General features: G+C 39.3%; 1 protein-coding gene across 4 annotated transcripts in view; it reads right to left on the reverse strand.

Annotated features, from left to right (window-relative positions):
* The window catches only part of Arhgap21 (Rho GTPase activating protein 21), a 124,141-nt gene that overhangs the window by 25,942 nt on the left and 80,251 nt on the right, over positions 1–17,948 (reverse strand). For 3 of the 4 annotated variants that reach the window (XM_036187117.1, XM_036187118.1, XM_036187119.1), the window contains exons 6-9: positions 16,425–16,503; positions 13,711–13,765; positions 9,220–9,249; positions 6,133–8,023 (exon numbers count right to left, since the gene is read on the reverse strand). In XM_036187117.1, coding sequence (XP_036043010.1) covers positions 6,133–8,023; positions 9,220–9,249; positions 13,711–13,765; positions 16,425–16,503 — 2,055 coding nt within the window. The remainder of the gene's footprint in view (positions 1–6,132; positions 8,024–9,219; positions 9,250–13,710; positions 13,766–16,424; positions 16,504–17,948) is intronic. The other variant, XM_036187120.1, reaches the window with a different exon arrangement.

Raw genomic sequence — 17,948 nt, forward strand, 5'->3', positions numbered from 1 at the left:
CAAACAAGCTGACTGGCCAATAGCTGAACAGAATAAACTTAGGACAGGAAAGTTAGCCAAACTGAGAACGATGGGATGAGGAAGGGTGGAGTCAGAGGAGTCACCAGCCAGATGCAGAGGGAGCAGGAGATGAACGTGCCATGCTAATAAAGGTACCACCAAGTGGCAAAGCATAAATAGAAATACAGGTTAATTTAAAATGTAAGAGCCAGTTAGTAATAAGCCTGAGCTATTGGCCAAGCAAATAAGTAATATTAAGCCTCTATGTGGTAATTTGAAAGTGGCTCCCAAGATGGGGAAACTCTGTCTACAATGGGTGGTTTCTTTAAGATGCAGTTGCTGGAAAAATGTATCAACACCCAGAATAAATCAGACCCTTTCTATATACAACAGCCAATTCAAATGGATGGCAGACTTAGAGGTAAGACCTGCATGTACAAAACTATAAGGATTTGTTTCTTTCAATGAGCTGTCAAAAGAGTAGGTAACAAATGCAAAAACAGACAAGTGGGATTATATCAAAATCAAAAGGAAATAACCCAGTCAAAAGAACATATAAAATGATAGAAAATATTCACAAACTATACATCTGACAAGGGCTCAAGGTGTCCAGAATATTTAAGAATTCCATAGCTGCCATCATTCCCAAAATAAACTGATTTTAGAATGAGTAGAAGATCAGAATAGAAACCCCCTTTTCTAAGAAGACATGCATACTCTGCCAGAGGCCCATGAACAAACACCAGCAGGAAACACACCACAACTGCTCTGCGCTATCACTCACTCCAGCCATTGGCCAGACGATGAGGGTACCAAGTGTTGGCAATGATGTGCAGGGTAATCCTCACACGCTGTTAACAGTATGAAGGTTCTTCAGAGTCAAAAGCAGCAATCCCACTCCTAGGTATATACCCAAGAGAAGTGACATCGGTATGTTGGAGAGACATCTGAATTCCCAGGTATACCACACAGCTATTCACAAGAGTCAACATGGAATCAACTTAAGTGCCCACAGTTGGGTCCAAGACACAAATAAAATGTGGAATATACAGACAACCAAACACCATGAAATGATTTTTCTTCTTCTTTTTTTAATAAAAAGTATCATTTGCAATGTAAGCAAACCTGGGGGGGGGGGTGGATGTGGTGGTGTTTTGCTAACTGAAGTCAGGAGGGGAAAGTCAATTGACGTATTATTTCACATGCATGTGGTTCCCAGAGGCTAGAGAAGGGGCACAGAGTTAAGAGGTTGGCCAACACGTACCAAGTTTGAGCTACACAGGAGGAATAAATACTGGAATTTTACAGCACCACTGGGAAATCACTGACCACAAATTATGTGTTCAAAATAGTTAGAAGAGGTTTTGAATGCACATACCATAAGGAAATAATAAATGTAGGAGATGGAAATGCTAATCACCACATTTGGTTACTGTACAATGTATATGATTAAATATCACCTTATATCCCATAAGCATTTACAACTGTCAATGAAACAAGAGGGCCAGGCATCATGGCACATGTGGTGTTCAATCCCAGAAATTAGGAGACAGGCTCTCTGTGATTCTGAGGCCAGCTTGGTGTACATAGTGAGTTCCAGGAGAGCCAGGGTTATCTAGTGACACCCTTTCTTGAAGAGAGAGAGAGAGAGAGAGAGAGAGAGAGAGAGAGAGAGAGAGAAGTAAGAAAAGAAAGTAGGAAGGAAGGGTGGAAGGAAGGAAGGAAGGAAGGAAGGGAGGGTGGAAGGAAGGAAGGAAGGGTGGAAGGAAGGAAGGAAGGAAGGAAGGGTGGAAGGAAGGAAGGAAGGGTGGAAGGAAGGGTGGAAGGAAGGAAGGAAGGAAGAAAGGAAGGGAGGGTGGAAGAAAGGAAGGAAGGAAGGAAGGAAGGAAGGAAGGAAGGAAGGAAGGGGATGAAATGAAATAGGACTAAAGAGAAGGTTCGTGGTTAAGAGTACTGGATGCTCTTCAAGAGGAACCAGTTTCTATTCCCAGTGCCCCATGGCAGGTCACAGCCATCTGTAACCAGGTCCAGGGGATCTGATGCTTTTCTCTGGCTTCTGCAGGCACTGCACACATGTGCTACACAGACATACATGAAGGCAAAAAAAAAAAAAAAAACCCATACACATAAATGTCTTTTTAAAATGGGATTGTGAAGAATTTGATGTTTTCTACACCCTAGGCCAATTTACCTCTCCTCTTAGTACCTGTTACAGTAGGATGAGATGGGGTGGGCCTTCAGCTTTCTAAAACAAACTGAGCTGTGACACAGCCATTTAAAAAGCCATTCTAATACAGCAAACACCATTTCTTTTTATTTAAATCAACAGAGGTGAGTAAGAAGAGATAGAAAGCTCTGTTTCTCATTTTTACTGAGACAGGTCTGTGTTGCCCAAGCTGGCCTTGGCTTCTTGGTTCAAGCAGCCATCCTGCCTCCTGAGTACCTGCTGCTACAGCTTACTCAGTCTGCATTCTACAAATGGTTAATCGTTTTGCATCTTCTATTTGCCTACAAATGAATCTGAAGATGTACTCAAGACTTATGTAGCCTTGTAAGTATATGTATGTGTGTAACAGATTTGCAAACTACTGCTAATAACTAATATTCTTGATTTAAAAAAGGAAATGTTGAATTTTTTCTCCACTGGTTGTAGTATAAGGTTAATGATACATGTTAAATGTGTAATATAATGTAGGTGGGTTTTCTTCCTGTGAAATAATAGTTCTCAACCTTCCTCATGCTACAACCCTTTAATATAGTTCCTCATGTTGTGTGAACCCCCAGCCATCAAATTATTTTTGTTGCTACTTCATAACTAATTTTGCTACTGTTATAAATGTAAATACATTGATATGGGACCTCTGTGAGAGGGTCGCTTGACCCCCAAAGCAGTTATGATGCACAGGTTGAAAACCACAGCTAAATTAGTGAACTGGCCCTACACTGACATTTTTGGGAAAGACAAGGCACCTGGTATTTGAGAGCACTAATCTATAATGTTTTCAAGTAACAAAAAACATTATTAAAGTAAGAGGATCTCTGGGTTTGATGGCACAAAAGCAAGCCTTAATTCTGTTCCTTGTTACTTCACATTTGTATGATGTAGCACAAAACAGATCAGCATACGCCAAAATGTGGCTTTTGTACACTAACCCCATAGACAATCTACACAGAGGAATGGACTAGCAAATATTTCTAAGACATCACACTAAACCTAGGAAGTTCATAGCGTCTAGTACTGTATTAAGGACTTGAATAGTACTATAGTAAAACAGACAAAAACTTGTTTTCCCATGCAAGCTAACACTTTTCAGTTTCTTTGGCTGCTGAATTGTTTCTCAGTAACACAACCTAATCTGTGTTTTTGGAAAGCCCTTTAAGAACATTGCATACATTCTCTTCTCTCTACTTGGATCTTGTTATCTAACCTACTATCCCTAGAATATGAAATTATATAACCAATCAGTAATGAAAAACACATACGATAGCATTTAAAGCTGGGCAGTAAGGAAGGACTGAGGTTTTTTGAATTAGTAAAGGACATAGAAGCTCTGCAACTCCTACTTAACATGACAAGGTCTTTGGAATTTAGTGATTCAATAAAGGATTTTTAATCAAAAAGTCAAAAGCATCACAAGGAAAAGGGTAAATACATGAAGTAAAAAGAAAGCTTATTTTCTAAAAAAACAGATGAATACTAAAATTATATTCCTTTCAGTGTCTTTTACTTCAAGCAGCAGTAAATAGTATAAAAGCTGGAATGTGCTGTAAAAAAACTCAGGAGATGCCGAGCTGCCCACCTCACATGTGATAGACAGTTTCCACCGGAAGAAAACAAAGACCGTCAGGCATCTCATCCTCCACTCCTGGTGTAGTGTAACCAGCACCACAGAGACCACAGGCCACATGTGAAGTAGGTAAGTGGGCTTTAAGTGCTCTGTTATGCTGTGTAACTTCCGGAAGTGCCTAAAACAGATGTGCTTATTTGTAGGAATTATGAGACAGGCTTTATTAAGTACTCAAAATCAATGAAGGGAGTTACTGAGTACTTTTGTTCTTTTTCAAAAAGACTGATGTTTTGTTTTGTTTTTTGAGACAGTGTTTCTCTGTGTAGCTCTGGCTGTCCTAAAACTCACTCTGCAGACCAGGCTAGCCTCAAACTCAGAGATCTGCCTGCCTCTGCCTCCTGAGTGTTGGGATTATTTAAAGGTGTGCATCACCACCACCCAGCTTGACTTTTGTTTTGTATGGGCACCAATGTGAGTCTACATCATACATGTGCAGATACCATGGAGGACACTTGGTGTGGGTGAACTGGGAATTAAACTCAGATCCTCTGGAAGAGCAGGAAGCACTTTCAACTGCTGAGCCATCTCTCTAGACCTGAACATTTTATTCTTATGAATATGGTCTGTTTTCATTAATCTGCTTATATAAAGAATTATATAGATAACTATTCTAGATTTTAGTTAATGGCTGCTTTTTAATAAAATAGTTGATTTTCATTTTATCTCTGCACTTCATAGGATTAGAAAGATTCAATATTAACAATAATAGCCAGCACTTAAAAAAAAAACCCTATTCTATGTCATCTTATTCTAACATTCCCATTATGCAGAAAGAAAATGTAATGCTGTCATTCTGGTGAGATCCTAGAGGCCTGTGAAATGTAGCTTCAGGTTGTAGGATTTTAAAACACACACACACACACACACACACACACACACACACTCACTAACACCATTAGTCCTCAGTTACCTATGTAGATGAGGTATTAAATTCTATGTACAACAGGAACTATTCAGTAGGCTTGGCAGTAAGGATACAAACAGGCAGGTGGGTATAATTTTGGCTTAAAAACACTCCTCACAATGACAATATCCTATTTATAAAAATTTGACACTATGTAGACTCTTCCTTTCAGGCTGATTTGGATACTGCCATCTGACAGTTCAATTGTCCAACAGCTTAAAGTTTCTCTAGAAAGGAAAAAGTAAGAAACTAATGAACATTCATCTCTAAGAGCTTTTCACAAACTTGTAAGAGGAGGCATTGGTGGTAAAGCAAGGCCCCTGTACACACAGATGCATGGTCCTGCTGGGGAGGTCTTTCTGTATGATGTGAATGTGTTGCTCTGATTGATTGATAGATAAATAAAATTCTGATTGGCCAATAGCCAGACAGGAAGTATAGTTTAGGCAGGATAAGCAGAGAGGAGAATTCTGGGAAGTGGAAGGCTGAGTCACGAGATGCTGTCAGCTGCCACCACCATGAGAAGCAAGATGTGAAGACAGAACTGGGAAAAGTACTAAGCCACATGGCTAAACATAAATAAGAATTATGGGTTAATTTAAGTGTAAGATCTAGCTAGCAAGAAGCCTCAATCATTAGGCAAACAGTTTTAATTAATATAAGTATCTGTATGTTTACTTGGGTCTGAGTGGCTGCGGCCACATGGTCCCTCTTTACAATGTGCTTCATAGAGAACAGTGCCCTTGGAGTGTTTCTGATGCTGAATCTAGCTAACATAGAGCCCTCATTTCTTAGTGCCTTTAGGGAAGTAGTTAGTTCTCTATACTCTAGACTTCTCCTTTATAAAAATGAAGACATTATTAAGTATATCTATCATAACCATGCTTGTAGATTATGTCTTAGGACTGCATAGTAATTATGACATAATTCCTTTCCTTTCTTTCTTTTCCCTCCATTTTTCTATACATTTTGTCATCACCACAAAGTATCATTCAGCTACTATTTTAACAACTATTTGCTGTATGAGTGCCTCTTTCCTCCAAGCGGTGTTCTAGGCATAGGGAATGATGACATGACTTTAAAATTCCAGCACTCTTACAGTATACGCTCTACTTTGACAGAGAGATGTGCAATTAAAAGTACAAACGCAGTCTGCCTGGATCACATCTGTGGATACATGGGATAAGCAGCTCTTTTAGATACAATGCAGGAAAGCCTGAGTAGGCGGTGAAATACAGCACGAAAATCACTAAGTAAACAACACTTAAAATGCTTCAAAAGCACAGTTTAAGACACCTATGTCTATGGAATATAAATCCCACTTTTCTGAACACACTTTTTACATAGTCGACACTGTGCAGTGCCTCTGAATGAGCTCACCTATAAATGGGATGGAAGCCAGGGAATCACCAGGCGGACTGGTGCTTGAAGCCTTCCTCTCCTCCATCCTTTTTATGTGGACCTCTCTGCGAGCATCATTTGGCAGCCAGCAGGTAGTGTCTGACCCGGTTTCCTGGTCGTTCACTGCCAAGATGTAAGACTGATGTCTTAAAGGCTGTGGCGTCTGGCGACCAGATGGAGGTTTTTCTCTTAGGATGACAGACTCTTTATTATCTAGCACATCTGGCTGCTGAATGTCAGCCTCCTGTAAGTTTAAATCTCCATTCCTCGGACTGGCAGATAATTCTAAGTCTGAGGTTCCCAAGTTCTCACTGAGCTGAGGGCCGGTCTTAGCAGAAGTTCCGGGTAAACATGGGGACATCTCAGTCCCCAGCTGGTGATTGAGGGTGTTTTCCGGTCTGAACCATGTCTGCTGACTCAGTGGACCGTGTTGATGTAGATGATTGACTGGCCTTTGGTCTTTTGTGGAAACCAGTGAGTGCTGGCTGAAGGATGGTTTTGAGACTGGAGTAGAAGGTGCTTTCAGAGAATTACTTCGGACTTTCACAAGTGGGGACCTGTCTTGTGAAACACCCCTAGGCAGTGACACCGCACTCGCAGTTGTAAAGTTTCTGTTGGGATGTGGCTGTCTTAGGTCTGGTGGGACTTTTTTAGACTGTGAGACAGGTTGCACCCCTCTACCGCTCAGTCGCCTGTTATCAGAATTAACAACAGGGGCCACAGTCAGAGCTGAACCTCGGAAAGGCTTGTGAACTTCTTGCTGCCTGGGTCTTTCATAAATACCTCGTCTATCATCTTGCTCAGTGAAGCCACTCCACTTATACGTCTGTTTTCGTTCCCCGTTTGAGTCGGGCATTTGACCTTCAGAACTGATGCCGGCTGTGGTCTCACCCTGTCCCTCGATGTAATCCCATGAACGAGTTCTGTGATTACTAAAACTAACCGGTGGGGAGGTCAGCGCTCCTTGAGATGCGCTTCTCGGGCAATACTTCATCAGCACAGAATCTTCCAGTCTTTCCTGAGATACACTGCGCTGCCGGATCTGAACAGACTGGGGCACTCGATCATGAGAGGTGCTTCGACGTCGTACCTGCAAAGTAGTGCGGGTGGGTACCACCTGGTTATAGTCTGCTGCACTCTGAGATGCAGCTCGTAAGCTGTCCAACCTTTCTTGAATTGTCCGACAACCTATGTGCAATCTCCTATTATCAATGTATTCTTTGTAAGTCTTATAATTTTTCCAGTCTATGTGCTGATGGGAATTTGGGGAATAGTGATTGACAGACACAGAAGGAGAATCCACAGCCTGAGGTCTGCTACTTGAGACTCCTTCTGAATGTCCACTGTAATTTCCAGATTTAAGTAAAATTCCAGAAGGTTCCAACACTCTGGAGCCTGGGGTCTGATGACTCAGATGGGCAGTGGGAACTGATGATGGCGACGTGGTTCTTGATGCTGCTTTTGAAGAGGCCTGCTCATTTACACCATACCTTACTTCTTCAGTTCTATGCGAAGGACCTGAATGGTTGTTTCTATTGGATAGCAAGTCTACAACCTTCTCAGAAGGCACAATGACAGTCCTCACACTTTCATTGCAAACACACACTGCTGTGTTTGACTTTGCAACATCTGTTGGTGATGGAGGCACTTGGATTTCCATTCTGTAGGCCCTGCCAGGTTGTGTCAGGACTGGTGTACTGGTTTGCTGTTTGTTCGGTAATGAGTCTGGAGGAGACGTGTCAACTGGCTGTGCCGCAGCTGAAGGAGTGGACTGCAGCCAGGGATAGCAAACCGGCGGAGGCTCGGGGATGTTACGGGCATTACCACTGTAAGCTTCATTGCCTTTCAGGTAGGCATCTTGAGAGTACGCCTGTACGAAATCAGAGAGAGGTGTCACAAATAACTGTCATGTCTGTAGTCCACTGTGTGACTAAACAAGCCCTACCTAATCCTGAAGGATGCTTACTATGGCATGCATGCAAAGCTCAGCACAGGGTACATTCTCAAGAATTATTCTTAGAGAAATTGAATAAACTGTAGAACGTGCCATACACACAATCATTAATTTTTCCAGAAGGTTCACGAGACATATAATATTGCCCCTAACCAACCAGACATAGCATGCTATTTCTAAAATCTTTCCATTTAAGCTTTAAGATCTTTCAGCAATCAACAGGTTAAATGATTGTCTAATAAATCCCAGCAAAAGAAGATTCTTAATGTTTACAATAGAAGAAAGTAAAAATATTAGAATGTTATTTAAGGCAGTAATACTATAACAAGTAAAACATTTACTGAAATGGTTTGCCAATTAACTATAAAGAATTAAAAGAAATAACCCATCTTGAAAAATTAAGCCCCTAAATAGCTATGCAAATTGTTTTCATATTTAAAGTCAATGAATGTGCATGTTTAAGTAATTAAGTAGCACATACTAAAAGCAAAAAAAATAGGAAAAAGATAATTCATCTTTCTGAATGTAAACTTATTTTAAGCTAAGCAAACATTACTTTATAAATCGGTCTCTTATTTAAGACATTTCAATTACTAACAAGCATTCATGCAGCTCTTATTTTTTAAAAGATTTATAAAATTATCTAGCAATGCTTTTGAAAATTTAAGAACTGAAATTAATTAGAAAGATTCCACACCAACAGAGCTCATGGATGCCACACGGGACTATGCTCAGCTCCAAGGCAGTTAGGTGTGGTGTCTATCACCCCTGATCAAATACACTTAACTCCTGGCTAGGAGCACATCCTACCTCCACACTACACAGCCCATAAAGCTTAAGTGCAGCTACCAAATAACAGCAAAGGATTAGGGAGAGGGAGAGGGTGAAATGCTTAAAAAATACAGATGCAGAGAAATACGCTTTAATGCTACTTACAGAGGGTACAAACAAAAACATAAAGATAGAAGAGGAAGGAAAACCATTTATCACATACACTCTCTGCAAATTAGTATGATTAAGCAAACTTACAATTTTTAATAGTTTGGCTTGTTACAAATCTCTATGAAACACAACTTAAAAAAACAAGGAAATGGCTACTGTGCGTCTCTTACCAGCGCTGTGGCATCCTTTGTAAATTGTAGCTAGCAGAAAATAGGAAAACACAGTAGAAGCTGCTTACTGATATAAAGACAGAAGCATGTTGTCATATTGATTCTGGAAACAGCAAGCTAAAAATACATCTACACTGATTTCTCTGGAAGGTACCAAGAGAGGTAAAGGGCAGTGTAGCATAAGAATAACTTCAGTATCCACCTGAGCATCTCATTCTCCAGCTCTTATCTGTTCTTACTGGATCTGTCACCTACTCTTGGAAGGAGAATACATCTGGTGGCACGTTTCCCTGACAGATGTGTCCTCCAGTATGCACTGCTGTCTGATAATGTGCTTCCCTTCAACGCGGGCAGCATCGCTGCCTCTCTTCTCCCTTGAGCTCCTTCGTCTCTGCTTCCAGAAAACCAAAGGAATGCTCTATTATGCATTTAAAACAGTGCAACCTCCTCCTTCCCTGGTAGATCAGAGCTTAACCACAAGCTGTCAGCTGACTGCAGAACACTGCACCGTCTGACTGCAGGAAACAACTGCTTGGTTTAAAGTAGATTTTTCACTCCAAAATTAAGATCTTTCAACACAATGTCTTTTGTAGTGTTTTATTCATTCATGAAATAACTATCAACTAGATACAAAAGTATCACTTTCAGAGTATAACTTGAGTGGGAATGAGTGTTATAGATCATAGTCTGGAATGGAGTGAGAAATCAAAGCTAAAACTATAAACACACAATACATACCATAATATTTTTATAGCATAAACACTGTCAATCTGAACATGAGGTGTGCATCTTGGGTATGTACCTAGACACAAGCCTAGCTTTTTCATGCTGATTATGTCCATGTCACTGCTTTTCTGTCTGTCTGTCTGTCTGTCTCTCTCTCTCTCTCTCTCTCTCTCTCTCACACACACACACACACACACACACACACACACACACACACACACACACAAAATAGTCTAAGCACTGTGGACTGTCTTGCAGTATTTCCTGTGGTGGGTTTGTGTAATTTCACAAACCCTGGAAAGGAGGGCAGGTCCCTACAGCCAGCAATGTCAGGGAAGCTGGTGAGCTTTGGCAAACTTCTACGGAACTAGAACACATTGTACTTGAAGAGAACATACACATATTTATTCCCCACAGGTTTTACCCAAGCTTGGAAAGGCCATTCTGTAATAATTTAACAGTAACTCATTTATTCAAGTTTGAGGAACATTACCTATAAAATACTTTAAATTTTTGTATTCTTCAGATATAACTACAATTTCTATACAGAAATTCTAGACACTAAATTTGGGAACAAATGGTCTCCCCAATTAACTACCCATGGAGAAATCAACAGTATTCCTAAGGTGACTGGTAGAGTAACTCAGGGGTGTAGATGGCAATCCCAGGAAGTATAAATACATGGCACAAACTAGTCCCAAGGAATGCTGGGGAAGCAAGTTAGAAACAGACAATTCACAACTGCAAAATGTTTTTTCTCCTATGACATCTAAAGAATGCTTTGGGCTCCATAAAGAAGTATTCATAAGACAGGTCATTTGGATGGGATCAGAATATACACTTTTTTTTTTTTTTAGGCAAATGAACACTGAGTATAAAGACATGATTTTACATTCTGGGAGAGAACTGATAATTATAACTTCCTCAAACCATAACTATGTTGTACACTCCTCTTGTGTGCTTGGTTACACAGCACCAATCTTTCAACGAGTAATCATGGTCCGACACATCAATGTTTTAAGTACCCATCAGGGAACCTTTAAATTATCAGTAGGCACCAATTAAATGGCACAAAATACCCCTTAAGCAAATTATGTTCTTATATAAGGAGATCAATTTATATTCTTTTATGATGATATTAAATCATACTGTATGAAAAAAATTTATCTGAAATTTTATGGTCACTGCTATCAACATCATTAAGAATGGTTTATTTAGCTACTCTTAATTTTATTTTTCTTTTTAAATCCAAATGGATTCTTCAAAATTAAAAACAAATTTAAACTCAATGTAAGTACTTATGTATGGCCTCAAGGTCCCTTTTGAAATAGTTAAGCCCCAGGATTTATACTAAAACAGTATATTTCTATGTAAGGTTAAAACAAAAACCAACCTTTTATTCTCTTTGCATATTTATAATAGCTCTAAAAATGATGCTTGTGGGTCTGAATGAAAATGGCTCCCATAGGCCCATGGGGAGAGGCATTATTAGGAAGTATGGCTGTTGGAGGAAATGTCACTGGGGTGGACTTTGACGTTTCCAAAGCCTGAGTCAGGCCGAGTGTCACTCTTTCTTCCTGCTGCCTGCTGATCCAGATGTAGAACCCTCAGCTACTCTCCAGCACCATGTCTGCCTGTGTGCTGCCATGCTCACACATGATGATGATGGACTAAACCTCTAAACTGTAAGCAAGCCCCAATTAAATATTTTCTATGAGAGCTGCCATGGTGTCTCATCACAGCAACAGAAATCCTAAGACAATGCTTGTCTATAATCCTATAAAATTATGCTTCAGAAGAGAAGTAGCCATATCCTGCTGTCCTTCATAGAACAATGCACATTATGATTAATCCTAAGTTATACATGCACCCTTTTGATTTCCTAACGATTTGAAATGAGAGTTAAGGCTGGGTATAAAGATGGAGTTTTCTTTTATCATTAATGCTTTTGAATTTATGATTGAAGTAATTTTAAAAATACATTTTAAGAGTAAATTTTAGATTTCACCACAGTCTTTGTTGCTGAGCCTAGACCTGTATGTCCATGCCACCTTATGTTTGGAATGCTTTGCACTTTATTTTTATTGTAGACTTGCTGTAAAGAATTATACAGCAGATAGGCCTAGCTTTCCTCTGATGATTTTTGTTTGTTTGTTTGGTTTTTATTGTTTGGATTTTTGTTTGTTTGTTTGACACAGGGTTTCTCTGTGTAACATCCTTGGCTGCCCTGGAACTCACAGAGATCTGCTATCTCTGCCTGTAGAGTGCTGGTATAAAAGGCATGTACCATTATGCCCAGCCCTCCTCTGATCGTATTAGAAAGCTGTTGTCATGGTTGCAAGAAGTCGTTTGCTATCCTTCATCTATCACACAGCAGAAGTCTGCATTCAACTCCAAACTTAGAAATTTAGGACAATACCAGCCACACTGTTCCCCCAGTCCCTGCTGCTGGCCAGGAAAAGTAACTAAAGCTCCTGACAACTCAGCTCTGGAGTCGTCTATCTTCAAGTCTTCAGATTGCAGATTTACTGAATTCACAGAGCAGCACCCTGCAGCACTGGTGTCGACGGAGCATTGAGGAAATCAATCCTCCACTTCTAGTCCAAGGATCATTCTCGCTCACAGATAACGTTCTGCCCCTGCGCTGTACCTATACCTTTCCGGTTGAGTCTCCAGCCCCTATCACATACTTAGGAAGAACATTCTGTGGTCAACAGTGAGTCATTCCTAAATAAAGCCAGCATGCCTTGAGGACACTTGGGATTGATCTCCATGAATTTCAGCTAATTCAGATTTTATATGTCAGCAAATAAGATGAACCATTAGGGTGTCTTTACTGACTTTTTTGATTAAAAACAAAAAACTACTGTTTAGGAGCTTTTGGGCTACATTCAAACTACCTTCCCTGTTCTGTTGAATTTAGCTGTAAGTAAAAAGCAAGTCACTGGGAAAATCATCACCACTTCCTGTATGCCAGTCACCTGCATGAACATGAAGTGTCACAGATCTACCGACTCCACTGAAAACATCACTTGAAATTTATATTTTTATTTTCCTTTTACCTTAAGTAATATTTATTTACACTTGGGTGTTAAATATTCCATTAAATATACTTCTTTCTAACAATCAGGAAAATGTTTTAGACTGAATGTTCACGTTTGTACCCACACTGTTTCATTTCCTCAAGTGTATTTCCTACTAAGCTCTAGAGTCCATTCACAATGAACACTTCTAAAGTAATGAGTCGGCACTATTAAAGCTGCAGGGTTAACTTAAAACGGTAACAGTTATGAGAAAATTTAGCAACTACTTTCTTAAAACTTCTATTCACATATTAAAAAACAAGAATTCTAATTCCTAAGGATACGCATATACACTTTGACCTTGGGGTCAAAGGACAACAACGCAACTTAGCTTAACTGCTCAGGAATTTCATCCTAAATGGTAACATCAACAGTCTACTGTGAAATTAGAGGCTGGGGAATTAGCTCAATGGTAGAGAGATTGACTAGGAAGCCCAAGGTCCTGGGTTCAGCTCTCAGCTCCAGAGGAGTTCATGGTAGAATTATAAAACAGTCCTGTGTCACTTAATTCCAAATGACAGACAACAGTCTCTATTATAAAATGTACAGAAATCCAAATTCTGCTAAGCGGATCGGGAGGTTGTTTTGTGCTGGAATCTTTTTTTTAATGCAATTCCCTTTCCTTTCAAAATCATCTTAATATTCATGTCTATAAAACAATTTCTATTTGGAGAAAACTTACCACTTGGAGAATATCTTCATCCTTTGGCATAACACTGAGCTCCAGTGTGGTGTCACTGAAATTGAGCACAACACTGTCAGGGGAGGTGGGAGGCGGGAGGCTGAGCAGCAAACTGTGACCCAGAATGCTTTGCTCAGGAAAATTTTTAAATCATTACTTTCAAAACAAACCATATGAAAAACGCTGTTGGTACAGAGGTAAGTGACATACAAAAAAGGGCATCCCCACATAAGTTTGCATAGTTCATAATCAAGTGAGCTGTCTTTATAATGTGTCCCCAATTCAGAAATAAAAAGTGTTAATAGATAATTTTAGGACAAAACTTATAAGAATATCTAAGTATGATTCTTTATTGCTTATTTAAGCCATAAGACAAATTCTAGGTTTTTATTATCAACTTAAAATTTATTAACACGAAATAACTAAAAACTCTTCTAGCAACTTCCTTGTTTTGATGTTTTAAGTTTGGGGGACTGAACTATAGCTTGCTATACCCGAGTCCCTCAAATTTAACATTTTAAGCAGATTTAAACTTCCTAACTTTGAAAATTCCATCTTAACCTCAGGAGTGATGAACATCAGTTCACCAAAACCTCTACTAGAATCATTTTGATTTTGATTTTCAGTATCATATCAACTATTTGTTTTATCCCTAAGATTTAATCTTAGAACACTATAGGTACAGCTTAAAGATTTTCATGATGGCACTGCAGATTTTTGTTAGCTGTGATGGAAACGGTTCCCTGGGTCCCAGGGCAGTGGAAGCCCATCTGCCAGGCCCTGGTTTGATCTGCAGCACATGAAAGAAACAGGAGGAGGAAGGAGGAAAACTGAACTGAACCCTGTGACCTGGCCTGGATTCATACTTAGATATATTAAGGATAGTGGCACTATCTCAGTCTAACAATTATCCTAGCTTCCCCTTAATACCCTCAGAGACTAATAAATAATCCCAACCTAAAAAGGAAAAAAGTTCAGAATCCAATAATTTGTCTGTGTCTGTTTAGGTTGATAAATTTCAGGAGGCTGGGGAACCAATAAGCCACAGGTGCAAACACATCTAACAACACAGGGAAGCCCCTGCACTTCAACATTTCAGGTGTCTGGAAACACCTACGATGTCCAGAAGTCCCCTGCAGTGAAGCCCTACATGAGCACACTGCAGCAGCCCATGGCTTTCAGCTGTTTGGCCCACTGCTACAACTTTCTGAAAGAAAGCAACATCATAAACAGCTTTTCACTCATTATCCAATGGCTTGTGGCTGAAATTCTAAGACTATCGTTCTCATGTTACTCTGTAAGATCAGCGCCCATAAGAGAGGAATTATGTGGATTTGGGGAAAACGAGATTAGGTTATATATGGGTATGCTGGTGTAGTTGTGTATGGTGTAGTGGCATGGTAGTGATCCTGGTTACTAGAAAGGAAGAATGTGCGCATCTCTCCTGCTGCCTCTGCAGGAGCTTTGCTCCATCACCTACATTCCATTCAGGACTTGGCTACTCTAGGAATTTCATTAAGTATTAAAACATCAAATAGAATAATCTGAGATCAATTAATCATGATCATGTCATTTCACTGTAAAAACATCACAATGCATTAGGACATTAGTATAAATAATTAAACTATGGCACACAAACTGCTGTAGACATAGCTAGAGATCCTTGATAAAAGCCGTAGGATGGTAGGGAGACAGCACAAAGTGCTTGCTGAGTGGATCTGCAGAACCCAGCTAAAAATTCCAGGTGTGGTGGCCCGAGCTTGTAATTCCAGTGTGTGTGTGTGTGTGTGTGTGTGTGTGTGTGTGTGTGTGTGTGTGGTCGGGGGGTAGCTCTAGCCATTCAGTTTAATCTATTTGGTGAGGTCCAGGGAATGAGACTCTGTCTCAAACGAGATGGTGGATAGTATTCCTGAGGATACCCCAGGTTGTCTTTGACTGAAACACACATGTACAAATCTTACCTTTTAGAAAATAAAGAATTTAAAATGAGTTATAAACAGGTGAATAAAGCTAAGAGGAACCATTTGATAATCTAAAAGTTATGGATTTGAATTGGGGAAGAACCTCTTAGAACAGAGATAGATATGATAGCATATGGTTTGATAGAAATGCAATATTGTAACCTCCTTGACTTTGGATTAAAAAAATGTTATTTAAAATTTTCTAAGTGTGTGGGTGAAAGAAAGTAAAACTAAATGGCCTTTGTGGTCCTACAGATCCTTATTCTATGAATATGTATTTACCTTTAGAGCTCAAAATTCTATTCTGTAGAATACAGGCAAATGGATTTAAAAAGAATATCTTGCTAAGATTGTTAAAACAAATGAAGGACTATAAGCCATTGGTTTTATTCAGTAAGACTGTTAGGTAAAATATATTAAAAATATGCATCTCAGTAAGATCTTTTTTAGAAGACCAAGTGTGCATTTATTTCTGTATTTATTTTACACAAATTATATATTTGTCACTTCAAATCAAAGTGGAAAACTCATAATAAAAATATAACTGTACTCTCAAACCCCGAAGGATTTTACATTGTAAATGTTACAAATTTGCAAGCCCACTAAGCAATCAGTGGGCTAATGCTTGGCAACCCCAGATGCATTATCCACAGAATGTCACCCCACTGACACTTTATAGGAGCACAGTATTGTATGAAACCTACCTGCTCTATAGGGTTTTAACCAAAATTAATCAGTTTTCAAGAATCTTACCTGTTCTGAATGAGAGCAATTACTTGGGAATAGGTCTTTCCTATGACACTTTCTCCATTGACTTTTATAATACGGTCACCTTCAAGAATAATTACAAAGAATAATTAAAAGAAAGGAAGAAAGAAAGAAAGAGAGAGAGAGAGAAAGGAAAGAAGAAAAGGAAAAGAGGGAGGGGAGTTGGAGGGAGGGGAAAAAATGAAGAAAAATAAATAAAACAACACATTAGGAATGCCCCCCCCCCCCCAAGACAGGGTTTCTCTGTAGCTTTGAAGTCTGTCCTGGACTAGCTCTGTAGACCAGGCTGGCCTCGAACTCACAGAGATCCACTTGCCTCCCGAGTACTGGGATTACAGGCATGTGCCACCACCGCCTGGCCATACATTAGGAACTCTTGAAAGACTTCACTTTGAGTAACTGTGAAGTAAAGCAGAGACTGCTCCCACCTCTTTACTGTTTTGGTGGTGCTAGGATGAAGCCATTCACTGCCTGAACTCCACCCCAGACCCAATATGCCCTTATTTTTAAAATATATGTGCATATTTTTTAAGTGCCTGTTACAAAAAGAAATCTACCTGTTGCTGCACCCAACTTCTCATAAAGTATAGCAATGTTCTAAGAAAGAATTCTGATGCCGATGTACTTAACTGCAATGGTATTACCCCATGTGAGTTCTGCTCTTTTCCTGTTTCCCATCAACTGGAAAGACCTGCAGAATTACCAGCTACTCCTTCACTTGCCCACCAGGTTTCCAATGCTGACTGTGAACATTTGAACAGTATTATCTGATTTTATCCACTGATTTGTTTTACAGTGTTCTTCCAATCTATATGTCTTGTTAATTGATGAGAGTACTATAAAACTTAAATATAGATGTATGTATTTTCTTTTACTTTGTATCTATTAATTTACTCTTCATTTTAATGGGGGAAAATACTGGATTACTAAGAAAATCAGGAATTAGAAAGGCAGAAAAGGGACAAAAGACAGAGGAATGGGAAATTTTTTGTGTGCTTATCACATCATCTCCAACTTATTTTCTCAAAATTGTGACACTTGGAATATGACAGGTGATACCTTCTAATGGAATTCCTTATGTGTAGATACTAATATATATATGTATATTAATCATATTAAAATAAGGACTACTTTAAATATGATAAGGATAATTACAATGCATCCTGGTAAATCTTAGTAGTGGTACTCACTACTTATTTGTAGCTGAAAATACACTTTATTCAAAGGGGACTAAAAGAAATTTACAGAGGCTGTCGATTTCTATTTTAAATTGTTTTATGCATAAAACAATAAAAATATTCTAAAGTATTTGCTAATCTTTAATCTTGAGTTAATTTTATTAAAATCAAAAACCAAATTAACAGGATATAGTAGCCATCAGCTATTAATGTACCTCAGTAGACCACTTCCACTGATACCCGGAAATGAAGAGACTAACAAGTACTATGGAAAATTCAGCTGTCTGTATGCTACCTGCCTGACCAGGCACTTCCAGACTTGGAGGACAAA

The sequence above is a fragment of the Onychomys torridus genome, chromosome 5 (genome assembly GCF_903995425.1).
Source record: "Onychomys torridus chromosome 5, mOncTor1.1, whole genome shotgun sequence".
In the NCBI taxonomy this organism is placed as follows: domain Eukaryota; kingdom Metazoa; phylum Chordata; class Mammalia; order Rodentia; family Cricetidae; genus Onychomys; species Onychomys torridus.